A 19,280-nucleotide genomic window follows, 5' to 3' on the forward strand; every position below is an offset into this window, starting at 1 on the left:
TGCCTTGGCTAGAAGAACCCTATCTATATGAATACTATCCATAAGATATAAATGCTTTTAAAAATATCTTCAGAGAACTGGTGTGTAGGCACTCCAGTACACCTCACTGACCTCAAACCATTTACTGGCAATCTTACTAATGTGAAGTGAGAAGAACTATTTTTACAAAGTCAAGAATAAAACAAGAAAAATATCCTCTTGAATAAAAATAATTTTATCATTTTTATACATGCAAATTTCTTATTGTATATTAACTATAATATTATGTGATTACTATATCAGCTCCAAATATAAAATGTTATATCTTACAATAATAATGACAGAAAAAACCTATGAGGTACCTAGTCCTCTCTCTTGTAAGTAAAACTTTTGAGAAAAAAACCACAGCGGGGAAAAATGAAATCATGTAAAATGGTTACTACTTATGTCAGACTTTGAATCAACAATAAATTAAAAGTTATTTCCCTATTTTTCTATAATAAATGGATAAAAATCCAATTCCTAGGCTATTGTTCAGAAGCTGTATATGTAAAACAATGATTACTATTGTGTGTCAGCACTAGAGCAGGCCTGTGACCACGAAAGCGGTGATCCCGACGCACAGGTGCACAATAACTGATTCTGTGTGGTTTTAGGTTTCAATGCTATTTGCCATATGCCATAATAATGTGGCTGTTATTTTCAAGATGTAATTAGCTACAGAGATTTTTGAGAGCTAATGCTAAAGATCAGAAAATTATTAGTCCAATCTTTAAAAATATTATTCTATGTAAAGCCATACAATTTGCATATTAAATACTGTAGTGCAGTAATTTGATACTATTTTAAAGGTTTAATTTTATTTTTTAATTGTATGTATGTGAGTGTGAGATGCTGTGTACCAGGAGTACTGTGCTCACAAAGGTCAGAAGAGAGCATCAGAGTTATGGGAGGTTTTGAACTTGGGTCCTGTGCAAAGGCAGCATGTACTCTTGACCACTGATCCACCTCTATAAACCCAATTTGATAGTTTACAAAAGAAAAGGGGCATAAATCTATGTCCTCAGAACAAAATTAGAATACTTTTTATATAGAAAAGACTAAGAATTCAGTTGAAAAGCTATTTTTATAAAATTAATGAATGCATAAAAATTCTGAATTCAGTTTCACATTCCCGTATCACTCTGATAACTTTGTTAACCCAAACCAGACTTCACAATAACACCTTCTGGCACTTTATTCCATATCTAAGTAATATTTTAATTAGATTCCAGGTGAGCTCATACATATAACTAGGGCATTCTGCATACCCAATTCTGTTCATGCAGCTATATCAAGCAGTGAGGAAACACTGCTAAGGTCCTATGATTCAGAGGGCTCTCACCAGCCCCAGTGAGAGCACACTGGAGAAGACTGTGTCCGAGATCAACCACATCTCTCTGAGTCTCAATGTTGTGTCTTCTTTTTGAGAAGTAATGACTTTATTGACATACTAGCTGAATATCTTCATCCCCTATATAAACAAGACACTTCTACGTCCCTGTGTACACAGAGGATATTTGCTGTTCAGAAGTTCACTGTTTGCAGGATTCTAATATCGTATGAAGGGCAGTCACAACAGTAGATCCTATGGTGTAGCTGTCCATCCCAGCTCTCTATTCACACTGGTTTATTTCCTTCACTGAACTTCCACCACCTACAGCCATCTCAAATTGTACTTAACCTACAACCCTTTATGCTGACCTAAATCTCTACATATACTAAATGAGAAAGAGCTTATCATTCTTGATCTACTACAATCCAACTAGTACAATTTTCCTACAAATTGGTTGGTAAATGGCTGCTGATGGAAGGAATGAAGAAAGTGTTGAAAACTCATTAAAACACAGAGTAACGATAATTTTCATATGTCAGGACTATAATAAGAGGAGATATTTCTATTTAGACAAACATCTGACATGCAATCAAACAGTAGACATGTTAAGAATTAACAGTTGGGTTCAAATTAGTAAATATCTTTAAGTTACAGACCTGTGGAATAGCTGATGAGACTACATTAGCACTTAAGAAAGTATGTTTTAGGACGGGAGGCAATATTACCACTTGTCTTAAAGCTCCAGTTATAAAAATTACATAAAAATGTAGTAAGTCAGTGGGGAGTATAGACCAGTGGCAGAGTACTCGCCTACCATACGGAAGGTTTTCAAGCATTTTGAGATATTGGTGGAATACGATTTCTTATGGTATACAGCAAAAGGAGTCATTCAGTATGCTTTATGCTTATTGAAATTATTGAATGGACTTTCTCAAGGTATTATGTCTGTTATTTTTATAACAATAAACTTTTAATTTGTAATATATCTTTCTCTTGTGCACACAAATGCTCATCTTTTAGGGCATAGGAAAGATGGCTCAGTTAGTAAAGTATTTGCCATACAAACATAAGGAGCTGAGTTCATATCCCCAAGTACCACATGAAAAGCTGAGCAGAGCAATGTATGCCTATATCTCAATACCAGGGAAGTGAAAAAGAGGAGAATTCCTGGGGTTTGTTGGACAGCTACTCTAACCAACTGGTGATACTGAGTGTAACTTTAAAAAAGAAAGAATGTGGAAAAAATCCATTGACGAAACACATAGACCTTGGGCCACCACACATGCTGCTCCAGTATACTCCATGATGCATGTATACATTGTCACACACATAAATCTCAATCTCTCCCCGACCCCTCTCTCTCTGCTACACACACACACACACATAAACACACACACACACACACACACACACACACACACACACACACAGACACGCACACACACCCTAACAGTCATCCATTGAAAGCTATTCTTGAAATCCTGCAAACTAAGTTTCAAACACTAAAGATATCCATATTAAAAAATCTTTCAATATTTAAAATGTATTTATGGAATATGAATAATCATATAAATTATACTTTGATTTGCTGAATAGATAAACATAAAGACTTGGTTTTATCTTTCTAAAAATTAATTGGTTACCTTATTTATATTTCAAATGTTGTCCCCCTTCCCAGTCTCCCTCCTGCAGACCTCCCATCCTATCCTCCTCCCCTTGGCCTCTGTGAGGGTGCTCCTCCAATCCACCCACACACTCCAGCCTCACCACTATAGCATTGTCCTATGCTGGGGCATCCAGCTTTCACAGGACAAGGGCATCCCCTCCCATTGATGCCAGATAAGGCCATCCTCTGATACATATGCAGCTCGAGCCAATGTATACTCTTTAGTTGGTTTTTATCTTTTAGAAAAAAATCTGTAATTAAACACTGTAAGTTTGAATAAGACTATACTGTCTTCTAGCAAACCCAAAATACCTTTTGAATTACATTAAGTAAAATGTAAAATAGCAATCTTTCTATAAATTAATTAAAACATAATTCATGAAAATCAAATTATGAAAATTTAGCTGGTTTCATTTTTAAATGGTGTTTTTTTCCAAGTAAAATTTCCTGTTAACATTAAAAGAGATCATAAAATTAAAATAACAATCAAGCATCAGAAGAAAACTAGGTTTTGTAAGTTGTATAACATCTTTGCAAGTTGGCTGTTTAAAAATGTTTTTGCAATTAGTCATAATGAGGAGGAGAGTATCAATAATTGAAGCTACCGTTAGAAGAAAACAGCAACAGAAGGCAAGATAAAGGGCTATTACAAATTAAAAGTTTGCTGTTACAAAAATAAGATATAAAATCTTGAGAAACTCCTTCATTCATTTAATTCCTATAAACATAAAGCATACTAAATGACTCCTGATGCTATATACCATAAGAAACTGTGTTCCACCAATATCTCAAAATGCTTACATAACACATGCATTCTAGAAAGTGTCAATAAAACACAAGGTGCTGAGGAAAGTCAATACCTTCCTATCCATCTACCTGTCCTTAGGGCAGCTCACTTGCAATGCTGGCCCCCAGCTGGCTTTGTAAACTTGGCCAACAAAGATTTCCTAAACAAAACTTCCCCTAAAACAAAAGGTGAACTATGCCTTAATGGTGCATATATATGATTAAGATTAAGTCTGCTTTACTTCCTGGAATCTAGAATTTCAGAGATACCAAGAAGAGGAGTCCTATGTGATTAGCTCCCAGTGAAGACTTGGAGTGCTGAGTCCAATTAGTTCCATTACTATGTAACACCACATGTCCTATCACAACTCACTGTTGGAAGAATAAAATGGCCCTGTGAAACTTCGCTCAGAGGACACATTAATGCTTATACCTGTTCTCTTGGCTAATGTCCTTTTATATCCTTTCGCTGGAATGAAACTCAGCCATGAGTGCAACTGTATGTTGAATATTATGAAGGATCCAACACATCTTTAAGCATGAGAAAAGTCTAGGGAATTCCTGATAGGGTTTGCAATTAAATTTTCAAATAATCTAGGTTCATACATTAAAGATATATTTATCACACTTTCAAATAAAAATATCAGCATACTAAAAAAGCAAAGTAGTTTGATAAAGGTTGAGACAGTTGAGGTGAAGTTCAAAAGAAACTAAATAAGCCGTGTTAGTCAGTGTTACATGACGACAGCAGATAGGAGAAGGAGGGAGGAGGGCTGGAGTTTGGTATATTATCTATCAACCTTACTGCATGAGGCTGAGACAAGTCAAGACTTCACAGACAGCGTATGGGGTTAAAGGAAGCTGCTCCCCTCATAATGTTCAGGAAGCAAGGGAAAGGGGACGGGGTCCTGCAATTCCTTTCAAGAAGAATGTTCCCATACACCTAAGACCTCCTACTAGACCTAATTCCTCAAAATTCCCACCACTTTCCAACACTTACAACAGGACTTGGCTAAATGGACCTCTTGGAATATCATGAGCCAGACTACATGTTAATGTAAGACTGAACTCTTAAATATTTTCATTTTCTGGTTTGCTTTTGCTTATTAGAAGCAGAGTCCCACTCTGTCATCTAGGCTGGTCTCAAACTTATGGCTCTTCTGCCTCCATCTTCCAAAGTAAAATTGCATTTTTGAGCAACATAAAGGTCACACATATACAAAGATGAAATTAAGCAGCTGTTTAAAATATATTTATTGAAAATAAACTCAGTATGTTAAAATAGGATATATATATAATATAACTTTAAGTGTATCTGATTTAATTTCTTGGCTGAATAAACAGTAGTCAAATATATACACCAAGATTCATACTCATCTATTGTTGAGAATATCACATACAAAACATTAAATACAGCTCTACGGCCATTTAAAGAAGAATATAATAAAAGTTTACTCAGAGAAAAGCTAGTGAGGAACTTCTAAATCAGATGCTGTGAGAAGAGCTCAAGACTTAGCAAATACTTGACAAAACAATGATTCTATTAAAGTTCCGTGGGTAAAACAGAAATGTAAAATTTCCCACATGATCATAGTCAGAAAGGACACAGTCAGCCCGATGATTACCCACCTCCTTTAAGATGCAAATTTACAAGTCCAGTGAATGTGAACTCTGGACGGAAAGATTCAATTAAGATGGCCAGCTATATTAAGTCATATTTCAAGTCCCCTAAAATACTCTTTGCAAAAGCTTTTCTATCTATACGGTGTGAGCGGAAAGCACAGGAGAAAAGGAAGTGAAGTCAAACAGCACTCTCACGAGTGGGCAGCACCACCGTAGGGAAGAGACTCAAGGCATGATTAATACCTCCAAGCAAATTCACTTTGGCTCAACAAGTAAACTACTTACAATACACAGATTGCCTTCTACAAAGCTCACAGTACCTTGCATAAAGCTGTAAATAATAAAGCAGTCACTTTAGACAAAGCATTCTAAGGGCCACTTTGAGAGCTGCTTACAAGGTCTGCACGTTAGGGAAATCCTAAGCGTCAGAATAGGCCTGTAGTCCACAGTCCTCTCCAGCTGCCATCTCCATGCTCCTGAGTAGGCCTCAAAGCTTCCTGTGTTGCTGTTTGTTTGGTTTTGCTTAGGTGACCCCACCCCATCTTTAGAAGCTATCATCACTACAACAACAGAGGCAGGATGCCAAAGGAAAAATGCTAAGTAAGCCTTTCTCAAAGTGTTGCAACCAGAGACAATGAACTAGCCAACACCATGGAAGAACAGCACTCACCAACTGTGATGCCTCAGAAGAAAGCTCAGCTTTAATCACTAAGTAGCAGCACTGAGTACAGAAAAGGAACCAAAGTGGTAAGATGATCTCAGTTCAACAAATATATTTGTAGCATGATACATTTTTTAAGTTGGAAAAAGAATATATGACAAAGAAATTTCTTGTAGGAGCTGGGAAGATATGCACTGAAAACTCGGGAGCCTTAATTGAGTGGATCTGAGAAGCTGCAGGGGGCAGAGCTTCTGCAGAACCTCAGAGCTTCACGCTTCTTTGGTTTGAGGATTAAAAAAAAAATCAGTCTTTTTGGAAAGAAATTAGCAAAATGGAAAACAATCACAATCTGACTTAGGATTCCTCTTTTAAAATTATAAAATACTACATATGGTTAAAGTTTTATTTATAAAGATTTTCATGAAGAATATGCTATAAGATGAAGAAATGTTTAAGATATAAATAACTACATCTGAAAATCCACACACTTCAAAACTCCAAATTCATAGGAGTGGAACAAAAGAAACCCATAATCAGTAGCTAATTTTCGCAACTAATTATATCAGGTGAGGAAACAATATATAATTTATTCTCTATCATTCTATTTAAAAATACCCCAGATTTCCCTTTTAAAGCAACATTTCTATAAAAATCAAAAACAAAAATGAAAAGGGGAGAGGAAGGTAAGTTAGGTGGAAGGATGGGAATTCGAATTAAGGGTCAATTCCCAGGGATAACCAGTGCAGGACCACTGGGCTCCTTACAAGCAGACAAGCTACTGGGTAAATACAGGGGAAAGGAAAAAATATAACTTTACTCAATTCATCTCTACAAACAATCTCTGGTTTTCTCTTAAAACATTACTCTTTGCTTACTATCAAAAGGTAGGAATGGGAAATTCTCTGAATCCCTTGGTTTAACATAAACTAGTGAGGAGGTGGCTAAGGAGCTAGCTTAGGGGTGAGGACACTTGTCAGTCATGCAGGACCAAGGGTATACATGTCCCTGACACCAACATGAGGGCAGCAGACCCAGTTTCAGAGTGTTAAGACAATCTCTTCTGAACACTGTGCACCCAGAGTGCACATACATACATGCAGGCAAACACTGATGCACATAAAGAATAATTATTTTTTAAAAACAGAAATGACCCAGCAGTCTCAATTAACCTGGACCCCCGAGATCTCAGACACTGGATCACCAACCAGGCAGCACACATCAGCTGATATGAGGCCCCCAACACATATACAGCAGGGGACTGCTGGGTCTGGGTTCAGTCAGAGAAGATGCACCTAACCCTCAAGAGACTGCAGGACCCAGGGAGTGGGGAGGTCTGGTGGGGTAGAGGGTGGGGGTGGGGTTGGGGGTGGGGACATCCTCCTGAAGACAGGGAGGGGGAGGAGGATGTGGAACAGTTGGAGGGTGGACTGGAGGGGAATAAAATCTGGAGTGTAAAAAAAAAAAGATTAAATAAAAAGAAGGAATATAAGAAAGCTAGAAATGACCACTTGCTATCTTTTACTTACATTTTAATACTGTATAAACAAAACTTCCCTTTGAGATGACTTAGATTACCCATGATGATACCAAAATGATGGACTGTAAGGAGGCTCTTTTCTTAGCCTTCCTCCCACCAGTCTGCTGTAGCGGCTAGGACTACATGCATCCATCACCATGACCAGCTTTCCAATCTTTTACTTTTAAAAAAAACACATCTGCCTTGTCTGGCCTCCATGGAGAAGGAGGGGCCTAATCCTGTAGACATGATGCCCCAGGGAAGGCGGGTGTGATTGAGAGGGTGAGGGTGAGGAGCCCTCTCAGAGGTGAAGGAGGGGGATGGGGGAAAGAACTCTGGGAGGGGGTATTGGAGGGGGCAATATTTGGGATATGAATAAGTAAAATAATTAATAAAAATTTCAAACACATGACAAAGGCATTGTCTTAGTTACTTTTCTATTGGTGTGATAAAATGCAACGTGGGAAGGGTTTATTTCAATCTCCAGTTGTAGTCCATCATCTAGGGAAGTCAGGGAAGAAATTGATGCCGAGGCCAAGGAGGATGCTTCTTATTGCTCCTCATGGCTTGCTCAGCCTGCTTTCTCATAGTTTCCAGGACCACCAGCCCAGGGGTGGCACCACCCACAAGGACCTGGGTCCTCCATCAGTCATCAATCCAGTAAACATGCTTAAGGCTTCCCCACAGCACAGTGTGGTGGGAACGTTTTCTCAATTGAGGTGCCCTCTTCTAAAAGGTGTGTCAAGTTGATATTAAAAAAAAAAGCCAGCGCAGGCATTAACATATTAACTAGATTAACACAATTCAAATAATAAATCTACTACCTGAGTGACTTGAAAAATACATAATGTATAAAAATATAGAAATGTTTGCTCACTTTATAATGCTCCAAGTACACTCAAAATAATTGTCCACATCATTCATTCATTTTGTCATGCATTTACTAAACAAAGAAAATTAAAAAATCTCCAATGGGTTAGCTTAGAACTATATTACTAACGAATTAGAGAGAGAGAGACAGAGAGACAGAGAGAGAGAGACAGAGAGAGACAGAGAGACAAAAAGTGTCTAATAGCACTGTTTCCAAGATTTTTAAACTGCATAATTTGGAGTAAAAATTAATTACTCATTTGAAATTGCTTTATATTTCCACACATTAATCAATAACATCAGAATTCATCTAACTGATGGTTCTACAAAATCTTATTCACAAGTAGAGTAAACTAATGTTCTAACTTTCAATCTGCCAAGACCCCAACACACACACACACACACACACACACACACACACACACACACACACACACACACACAGAGTCAATGAAATAATTCCTAGTGATAACCTGCTATGCTCATGCCTAGCCCACTGTCACCAAAGAGGCTTCCTCAGGCAGCTGATGGGAGCACATGCAGAAACCCACAGCTTAGCATTAGGCAGAATTTGGGGAATTTCTGGAGAAGAGAGGAAGGATTGTAGGAGCCTGAGGGCTGGAGGACACCAGGACACCGCTCACAGAGTCAAGGGACTGAGGGCCAGTCACAGAGGCTGGGTCTGGCAGGGCCTCAGCATAAAGGCTGTGGTTGTTTAGCCTGAGGTATTATGGGACTCCTACCAACGGTAGTGGGGCTGTCTCTGATTCTTTTCCCAGATCATGTGAAAAGAAGCTGGTTTATAAGCAACTCAGTTGTTTAAGGCTATAATGGCTTCGTTTTTTATTTCATATTTGAAATAGCAAGTTTCATAAGCAAAATATTTACTCTAATATAAATTTACACATGCACAGTGTGTACAGCTAAAGTATATGAAGGTGAAAAACAGAAAAGTACCATGTTTCATTTACAGTGAGCATCCTCTCCTGGAATCAAAAAAGAGCGATCAATAAATCCAGATGCCTTGCAAAATTTTCCATATTCATGCTGATATGCAAACTAGTGCTGTCAAATACTGGTCTTGTTTATGTGACCATCTTGTTGAACTTTTATGGGTGTACCTTCCCCATTAAGCCTAGAAATTCCAATTTATCAGCTTTGTAAGAAGTATCTTTATTGTCCTTATGAAATGAAGGCCCAAAAATAATGGGTAATTGCAGAGTGATGATGCAGTCCAGCCTGCCGGGAAAGCCTGCACGGGGCAACACACTACTCTCCATCAGTGTCCTGCCACACGCCTTGCTTGCCCTCGATATATGCAGATCTGACGTGTAGAGAAAGGTAGCTTTACTCCTTCCAGCCATCATTTCTTCAACAGGTCTTTTAAAATCTATTCCCCTATGAGATAATCTAAATAATACAATTATTTATCTGACCAATTGTGCTTTCTCTAGTCAATAATGCTCATAACCGAAAATGTTGATATGCGTCTCTTATTTTTGGAAGCATGGATTCTTTATTCAAATACATTCTATGATTCAGAAAAATGGAAGAGGTTTCCCAGAATAACACACTCCCTAGTATACACCTATTTTTCTAACTCCTAAAATTCAGGAATGGTGGCTTATGTCTGACTCCACATACTCACAATGGATAGATGCAGGGTCACCAAGAGTCCAAGGCCAGCCGAAGCACACAGTGAGTTTCAGATCAGTCTGGGATGAAGTGTAAGTGACTTTCCTTACTTTGACTGATAGGAATGAGATATAAAAATTCATTGTTATTAAAATATGAACAGAGTTTTGTGGAAATGGGGAATGAAGAGTAGAATCTATTACCTAGCAAGCATAGCTAATGAAGCCATAGATGCTACTTCCCTGGTGCAGAGTTGTGTTTGTTATTAAAGATATGAAAAATGCAGAGAGGTGTCACTAAAAAAAAACAAGAGACTGATTATCATTTTAGATTCAGTGATAACTCCAAACTGCTTAGGTTAAAGCAAAAATATAGCAGTAACATCTAGTATTGCAAGTTTTTTAAGGAAGAAGGGAAGGAAGAAAGAGGGGAAGGAGAGAAGGAGGGAAGGAGAGAAGGAGAGGAGAGGAGGGAAGGAGGGAAGAGGGAGGGAAGAAGGAGGGAAGGAGGGAGGGAGGGGAGGAGGGAGGGAAGAAGGAGGGAGTGAATCGGAGAAGGAGGGAGGGAAAAAACTACCAGAAATATTTCAGAGATCTTAAAGTTATTTAAAATATTTTCATAGGAAGATATTAAGACATTAATTACTTGTAATATTTACAAAAAGTTTCAAAATATCAAAACAATTGTAACTACAAGTGTGTGCGTGCATACATGCGTGTGTTCAGAGAGCAGCGATTAGGAGGCCATTCTCTCCCCCTGCTATGCTGGTCCAAGGTCATTAGGCTTGGTGGCAACACATTTACCCACTGAGACATCTGGCTGACCTCTCAAAATATTTTTAAAACTCAGTATTCATCTTAGTGAAACTAAAATTTTCTTTCATAGCTCATAAAGGAATTCCTCATTGTACAAAAAAAACAACAGAAGATTAGCAAAGAACAAGCACACTAATACCTTAATATTTATAACCATTTTTACTATTTAAAATAAGGTTGTTCATATTTAAAATTATGAAGCAAAATCAGCACTGAATTAAAATATTCATTTTGGAAAATATTGAAGATGAATATATTTTCCATTACAGTTATTTTGTTTCCTCATTAGTTATATATTTTTCTTAATCATAAAATAAAGTCATTGCTTTTTGAAAATTTTTTATGTAATGTGTATAGCTGTTCTGCAGGCATGTATTTCAGTGCATTACATGCATGAAATGCCCATGGAGCCCAGAAGATGACAATGGATCCCCTGGAACTAAAGTTTATAAGTATTTATACAACCACTCTGGTTAATGCTCTCCTATGGATTTGATTCAGGGCTCTGTGCATGCTAGGCAAGCATTCTACCAATTGAACTACATACATCCCTAGCTCTGAAATAGCTTTATACAGAGAAGAAAAGCAATCACAGGAAAAAGAATAGAGCTAAAAGTCATTCATTGGTCCAGCAGTGTAAGCACGGTGCACAGTGTTACTTGAATGTAGGTGATACTGGCTCAGAAGGTCACACTGTCAATTCCCCACAGCTTGTTCTTTTTACCTGCTTATTACATAGATGCATCTTTCTCAGACCCAATGATCAGAGAATGGGCAGGATCTGAGAAAAATCCTTTAAGCTAACAGTCTGATTTATTTTAAAACATATAGGTATATAAAGAATAAATCAGCTTACTAATAACTGAAAATATGTGACAAAATAGCTCATACTCCATTTTAATAAATGACAGAATTAATATTGCAAAGAAAAATAAGACAAACCCTACTTAATACTGTAACCTTGCTGAAAAAAGAATGTTTTAAACATTATTTAATACATGGAAATAAAAAGGCAATCTCTGACTCATACCTGACTGCCTTAACAACAGCTTGTGAAATATCTTTAATCACAAATAACTATTCCTGGGAAATGTGTCTTCAGATGTTGTGGACCTTTAAGTAATTAAAAACATCAAAGTCCAATCCAAAATTTGGGTTTGAAACACCTGTGATCAGGAAAAGACACTATCTGAGAAAAGCCTAATTCTGAATGGATTAGCTCTCGTTCAGCTAGAATTGTTTTAGTTTAGAGTTTTGTGTTACTAACTATGGTAGCAGAAGTGACTCAAACAACAACTTAAACATTCTGAATACTCTATATGAGGAAGCCATCCTGAGAACAGTCTATAGGATCCATTTAGTCCTCACATTTTGCAACTGAAGGGACCAGTATCTGATTTTGTCAATGAGAAAACTGAGGTCTTGAAACATTCTGTATATATCCAAGACCATAGGGCTGCATACTAATGGGGATACATTAGTGGGGTCTAAACCCCTTCATTGCTTTATAGCTACTGGATAATAGAATACAGCATAATTTCTGACTCTCACTGACAACCAAACCAGTAAAGCACAAAAAATACAACAACATGATAGGAAACATGCTACCCATTCTTACAGATTGAGAGAACAGTCTCCAATTATCATCTTACTAAGTAAACACATATTAAAATATAGCAAAAGGAAGTAAATTGCCCAGAGGCCAGAATATTCTTCACTTGGTGTCTTTCATAGTATGATAAAGAGTTTTTTCTTTATAAATATTTTTTGTAACTAAGAATTTTCTACAACATATTTTAATCATATTCCTACTCCTATTCCACCCCAAACCTCTCAGACCCTTATATCCAGATATAAATGTAGTTCTCACACTCCATCAGAAAGTTTCTTTTTGCTGCAGATGGACAATAGAGAGAGCCACAACTGGTTAAAACACAGGACAATAGCGTGTGGCGTGCTTTCAACCAATCCATCTACAACACCATCCATATAAGGAAGACTGGGGAGACATCACAGAGAAGCAGCAAAAAGACTTTAGGAGCCAGTGGACCAAGACCTTCTTTATTAAGATCTTCCCCTTCAAAGGGTTTCTCTCTTAAGAAAGAGAGAGAGAGAGAGAGAGAGGGAGGGAGGGAGGGAGAGAGGGAGGGAGGAAGGAAGGAAGGAAGGAAGGAAGGAAGGAAGGAAGGAAGAAGGAAAGAAAGTTCAAAGAGCTTTGGAAAAGCTATTTAAGGAAAATCTACAATAGATGGTAAAAAAAATCATGGAAATACCAGAGTTTCAACTTGATTACAAAATATGCTGGTATGGTTGGGCTTAACAGGCTGAGGTTTTAATAAAAGAAGTGTACAAGATCAAAGAAAATGATACTCCATGGGGGAAAATCTGAGGCAAAGATAGCACTGAAAACATAAATGATGCCCAGAAAAATTCTGAAGAAGGAAGAACAGATGAGACGCACAGGTGGGTCGTCCCAACTGCAGGACAGACCGCTGCTCAGCTAAGGCCAGGTATAGACAACTGTGGGGAACACTGGCATCAGACACAGGCAAAGCCACCAGAGAAGTGTGCAGAATACTCTGTAATTGGTTGAGTGACCCTGAGTGAATCACTTTTCCTCAGCTCTAGACTGGAAATAATAACTGTAATGTTAGCAAGGGCTATCGAGAGGATTAAATGTTATAATACACATAAAACTTACTGTTAAACCTGGCAGAAAACCGTTTAAAATTGAGGAAAATCCAGGAGAGGGCTTAGCTCCAGAGTCCCTGTGCAGGTTTTAGACTCCCGTGAACATTTATTGTTTCATGTACGTCTGTATGGAGTTGAGTACCACAGAGTGTGGGTGCCTGCAGAGGCCTGAAGAGGATATCAGCTCTTCCAGAGCTGCAGTCACAGATGTGGCTTCCCCATGGGGTGCTGAGAATGGAACTCAAGTCTCTGAAAGAGTGCTAAGTGCTCGCAATCACCGAGCCACCTTCTCAGCCCCTCTAAATTAGGTTAAATTAAACAAAACAAAAGTGGGTTCCTTATAATATGAATAATGTTGAAGAATTTATTTATTATATTTGAAGAAATAGAAATACTGTTTAAAATTGTACACCTTAATTCATCTACGATATCCCTGGCAAACAGGAAACAAGACTCTACAGAACCCTCATCTATGAAGTGCAGAACAACCTGATTCTGATTCCCCAGGAATCAATGCCTGGTGTTTCAGTAAACTGATACAAAATATGGTTTGATATATGGAATACTATTTTATTCTTTATTTTAAACCTTTCTTACATATTTAAAAAATATACAGGGGTTCAGAACAACCGTAATAAAGTGACAACATTTCTTTACCAGACTTCTGAAGTCAAACACCAGTGTGCAGACATGGTTGGCTTCGGTATCAGAGTCTTAGGCACGCTTCATTAAATACTTTTCATAGAACACGAAAGTCTCAAGTGCGAGGAAGAAAGATCCTCGGCAATGTGGTAGAAATTTTCAACCTCTTCCCATCAAGAACTTAGGGTAAGAACATAAACTGCTCTGCTCGCATCCGCTTTACTATGGCTGAACCTAAACCCCCAACTTATTGTGACCCTTAGGTAGCACACTAAAAAGTGAGTTCTTCTCTGCATTTGAAAACAGACCATTAAAAAACAAAATACTGACATATCTAAATGCTTTTTATAAGTATACTACATTCCCAGAACACTAGGAATGCAGCTTCATCTAATATAAATATCTGAATAACAATGACACCAAAGTATTTTCATTTTAAAGTTAGTCCATATATATGTTTTCCAATCTTGACACCCTAAACAACATTGATATACGAATTGTGCTAAGAAAACATTAGGCACAGATCATGTAATATAACATATTTTTGTAAAAATATAGACTATGCAAATACATACAACACAAATGAGTAGTGGATGTGACAGTGACTTGCCGCAGACCTAGGACATCACTGCAGTGTCAGGCTTTTCTAAAGGGCATTCTGGGTAGAACACAGAACACTACATCATTACTGGTGAGTAATCTACACCTACATTAGATTATTGTGGGCTTTATAGGGAAAATTAAAAAAAAATCTTCACTATAGCCAAGAGGACTTTACTTTAGGCACACGAACTAACTTCAAAGCAAGCTGGTAGAAATGTTTTCAAACTCCACTGAATACAATCTCCTAGCTGCTGGACTGCCTTGTCTGAGAAACAACTTTTGTACCATCTTGACTGCCTTATACAGAGGATTCTTTCATCTGCTAAGACACTTCTAGAATGTGTCCCACAGGACAGGAGAAAAACTGAAAAAGCAATAGCAGAAGCTGAGGAAAAGGAGAGGAAACCAAATGGCTCTCTGTACAGAAGAAAAAGATTCTGCTCCTTTCTGCCTGTAGTAGAAACCTGTGCTATGGAGAAGATGACAAGACCGTGGGCACAGGGGTTGTATGACAAATAACAAAATGCAACACTGTGCATCCTCTCTAAAGGCAACACAACTTATGGAGACTGGCATGTCTCAACACTCTGACGGTAAGGCGACACTTGGCCCACACGTATGTCCTAGCACTTCTCAAAAAGGGAAGCTTAGCAAATAGTAACTCCCACAAGTGTAAGAAGTTAGAACACAGAATAAGACTAAATAAAAGACAGACACACAGGCAGAGAGGACACCGAAGGAGAGATACCAAGGGGTTTGCTCCTATTTTGTAGATGTGAAGTGCCTCTTCTAGCTCAGTGATGAGGGTCAACCACTGAACATGAACTGACAAGCTGTCATTCTCTTATGAGTTATTCTTCACACACCCTTTCCCTTTTATGTGCCTTGTACAAAAGGAAATAAAAAAGATCGTTAATCTCATTCTTCACTTCATGGTCAAATATTCACATAAATATTTCCCTAGGGCAAATTTCCAAATGAATCAAGAATACAATCCAAAACCACTGACACATTACATTTGATTCACTATGTAGTTCTCTTCAAATGGAGCAGGAATTTGCCCGTCTCCTAGGTTTGGGATCTCGTGCTTCCTGATCCTTCCCACACACACAAGATGTACACATTGTCTGAGAAAGCCTTCGGAGGCCGAGACGGAAAACACTGTTGGAGAGGCTGTATATTACACAGTTGCAGAAACTATTGCTTATAGCAAGCCAGGTGGTTAAGAAGGACAGTGTTGGATTGTCCAAGACACGAGAACTTTCTAGAAGAAAGTAAATAATATACGGAAGCCATAGCATGTAAAACACGCTAGTTATTCTAAATAAAACCATGGCGTAGCGACGATCAGGGCTGTGTCCTGCTTCCCTAGAGGCATCTACCTCGTGGCTAGGGAATCGGGCCCTCCGGTCATTTATCTCTTTGGTGTGCTGCCGGCAGATTTTGAAAATGTGAAAGTAAGTGAAGCAGACAACCAAGGCAGCAGGAGCATAAAGTAAACAAACAATAAAACAAGTAAAATAGGCACTGGTAAGCCAAGATGTGGCACACCATTCAAAAATGTCACCATGGTAACCAGGTTTGCCCCAGCCAAAAAAGGAAGGCAAGAAAATTAGGCAGGAGTAAATCCAAATCATAATAATGCAAATTCTCAGGCGACAAGGAGTGACCAGTTGATTGTAGGAAAGAGGCTTGGTTATTGCAAGATATCGATCCACACTGATGCAAGCAAGACATGCCATAGAAACACTTTTTAGAACTGAAATAATATATCCAAACACCTGGCAGGTCAATGACTCGTGGACACCTGTAGAGTAATGAAGAAGGGACAGAGTAGGAACCAAGCAGGTAACTCCAACGAGGAGGTCAGCATATGCCATCGTCTGTATGAAGTAGCTGGTAGTATAATGGTGTAACAGCGGAGCACAGTGAAAGACAAAGATGACGGTTAAATTCCCAGAGATGATCAGAAATGTCAGCAAGACAATGACAACTGTCTCAAAGATGCAGACATCCTCCACACTGTAGTGACCAAATCCAAGAGGGCAGGAGTGATGCTCGGACACATTCACAATGCTACTGCTCACGTTCAGGATCCTCCATTCAGTCCACCTGGATTCATTCATGGCTTGAAATTAAGGGAATGTGTAGCTTTGGCTCCAACAAGCAGGTGCCCGGGCCAGCATCTGTTAAACTCTGCAAATCAGTGTCTCAGAACCTGCTTCAGTAGAAAGTGCCAGTGCCTCTATGAGGGCTGAGCATCCCACAGTGTGCTCAGGTCTCTTCATCAGCCTTGGTTCACCAGTGACACACCTCAGCTTTGGGGGATAGGGGAGGAGGGTGAGCTAGAAAGGTGAAAAGAGGTCTCTGGTTAGCTCCCTCCCATGCTTACAAAAAAACTTTTGCAGATACAGGCACTTCTACAGAAAATAGATTTACTAGCAAGTACTGTAAAAAATTACATTTGTAAAAAAAAATCAGGGGAAGAAATGTTTCTCTTAAGAGTTTCTTAGAAATCAATTAGAATGAAAGAAACTCTTAAATTGTCTGAGGTCTCCTGCTTCAATTGTGATGAGGGGGCGATGAAAATTCACTCATATTTTATAAATAAAATAATTAAGATCCTAGTTTTAGATAGAAGGCCAAGAAAAAGTTCATATGACAGAGTGTCCTTGGCCTCAGAGGTTCACATCTGATGCTGATGGGAAAACTTTAGGAGCCATTTCTCTTTCATTTTTTAAAAGCTAAGAACAACAATTCTGTCAAGTCTAATTCCAAAAGATTCATTTGTATGGACACAATGAGGTACACTGGCAGTAAAAGTCAGGCTCCAGATTTCCATATAACGCTTATGAGAATAAAAGGTAATTTCTGGTGGGAACTATATTACACAATGAATTAGTGTAACAACACCTAAAACTAAAAAATAGGGAAAACTTCTTTAGTCCTAATTCTGTATTTGTTCTTTAAACATTTATATGCACGCAGCATATACCACCCCAGTTGCTGGTGCTGCTAACACCAGCTGTAATTTATATCTATTCTATTTCAAAATAGAATCTTTGGTATTAACTTCAGCATCTACAACTGGAAATATCTTTTATTATTTGATATGATATTTCCTTATAAAAAGCATAATAAAGTATATAGATTGAAGTAATTCCTAACATTTGCAACAATGCCCAAATCTCATAAATATAGATGACATTTATACCATAATGGAAACCTCCCTGCACACTGAGTACATTTCACTGGAGATGCTGCTGTTATCTGTTACTCAAGTCTTTCTGGTGGGCTTCATACCCCAGTTTGTTAGAGCCTTCTTATTTCCATTAGATGACTAACACATTCAATCATTACTACAACATTTGAAAGTAAAAAATTACCTCGTTTATTATATTTGCACTTATTAGCAGTCATCTGTTAAGAAAATGCCTGGTCTGTTCCTATACTCTATTTTAAGCAAAAGCACAATTAAAGCAGGGCCATCAGGTAGTTTGGGAAAGAGTCTTGTTTTAAAATACCTCAAAACATCAAGATGGATTTAAATCCTGGACTGTGACATACTGCGATTGTGGCAGAGCAGAATCCATCCGAGAGGCTTCCAAGGTCATTCTGGCACCGTGTTAACATTTGCCAAAGTCTTTTCCCCAAGTACAAGCAATTCAGGGAGTCTCTTGTCACTCTTTGTTGTCACAGCTTTTGAAGAAATAGCATGCACTAGAAATGAAAACATTTCCTTCAGGAACAATGTAGCAGCTTAATAGAAAGCATTCTTCTCAAAGTTATTTTCTCGTGCAGCGACACATCATTCAGGCAAGTTCTTTTATGTCAGCCACGGGATATTCTTCCTTGGACAAGCTGAGTTTCACTTATCAGAAAACAGTTCTCTCGTTACAGGAATAAGGTGATGCTTCTCATGTACATTCACGCTGATCAGCTGCGGGGCTGAGCTGCTTGACTCAGAAGTCCGATTCACTGTGGTGCAGCTATCGAGATGCTGCCGGGAGATTCTTGACACTTTCTCAGTCTTGCTGCCTCCACCTGAGCCAGTGTCTGCTCCTCCTCACCATCATCCTGAGCTGATGGAGAAGAACTCACCATCAGAAAGGTGACTCGGTCCTCCTGCCCCAATCAACAGCACAGCCAATGGCTACTGCAGCTGAAACTGTCACTAGGTAACAGTTGCCAGGCACATGCAGGCTTATAGACTTACTCTGCGATCTCCGATCAAGATTGACAAAAGAAGACAATGAAACTGACCGATCCTCATGATATGTAAATGGTATTTCAGGACTTCTGGAGGCATTCTCCTTAAATTTGCATAAATTATTTCTTATGAATAGTACTAAGGAAACAAAACTGGTGTATACCTTTAAACTACCACAAGGTACTATGACACTAAAAAGTCAGCAGTA

The 19,280-nt window shown here is 38.4% G+C and overlaps 2 protein-coding genes across 10 annotated transcripts in view; both read right to left on the reverse strand.

Moving 5' to 3' along the window:
• Rabgap1l (RAB GTPase activating protein 1-like) overlaps positions 1-19,280 on the reverse strand; it is a 595,723-nt gene that overhangs the window by 322,008 nt on the left and 254,435 nt on the right.
• On the reverse strand, positions 14,167-18,891 carry Gpr52 (G protein-coupled receptor 52). Its single transcript, NM_001289935.1, has 2 exons — positions 18,387-18,891; positions 14,167-17,207 (listed from the first exon to the last, which is right to left on the reverse strand). Exon 2 carries the CDS (start codon positions 16,986-16,988, stop codon positions 15,903-15,905), a length of 1,086 nt encoding a protein of 361 aa, NP_001276864.1. The 5' UTR covers positions 16,989-17,207; positions 18,387-18,891; the 3' UTR covers positions 14,167-15,902.

This window comes from Rattus norvegicus, chromosome 13 (assembly GCF_021556685.1).
Source record: "Rattus norvegicus strain SHRSP/BbbUtx chromosome 13, alternate assembly SHRSP_T2T, whole genome shotgun sequence".
In the NCBI taxonomy this organism is placed as follows: Eukaryota; Metazoa; Chordata; class Mammalia; order Rodentia; family Muridae; genus Rattus; species Rattus norvegicus.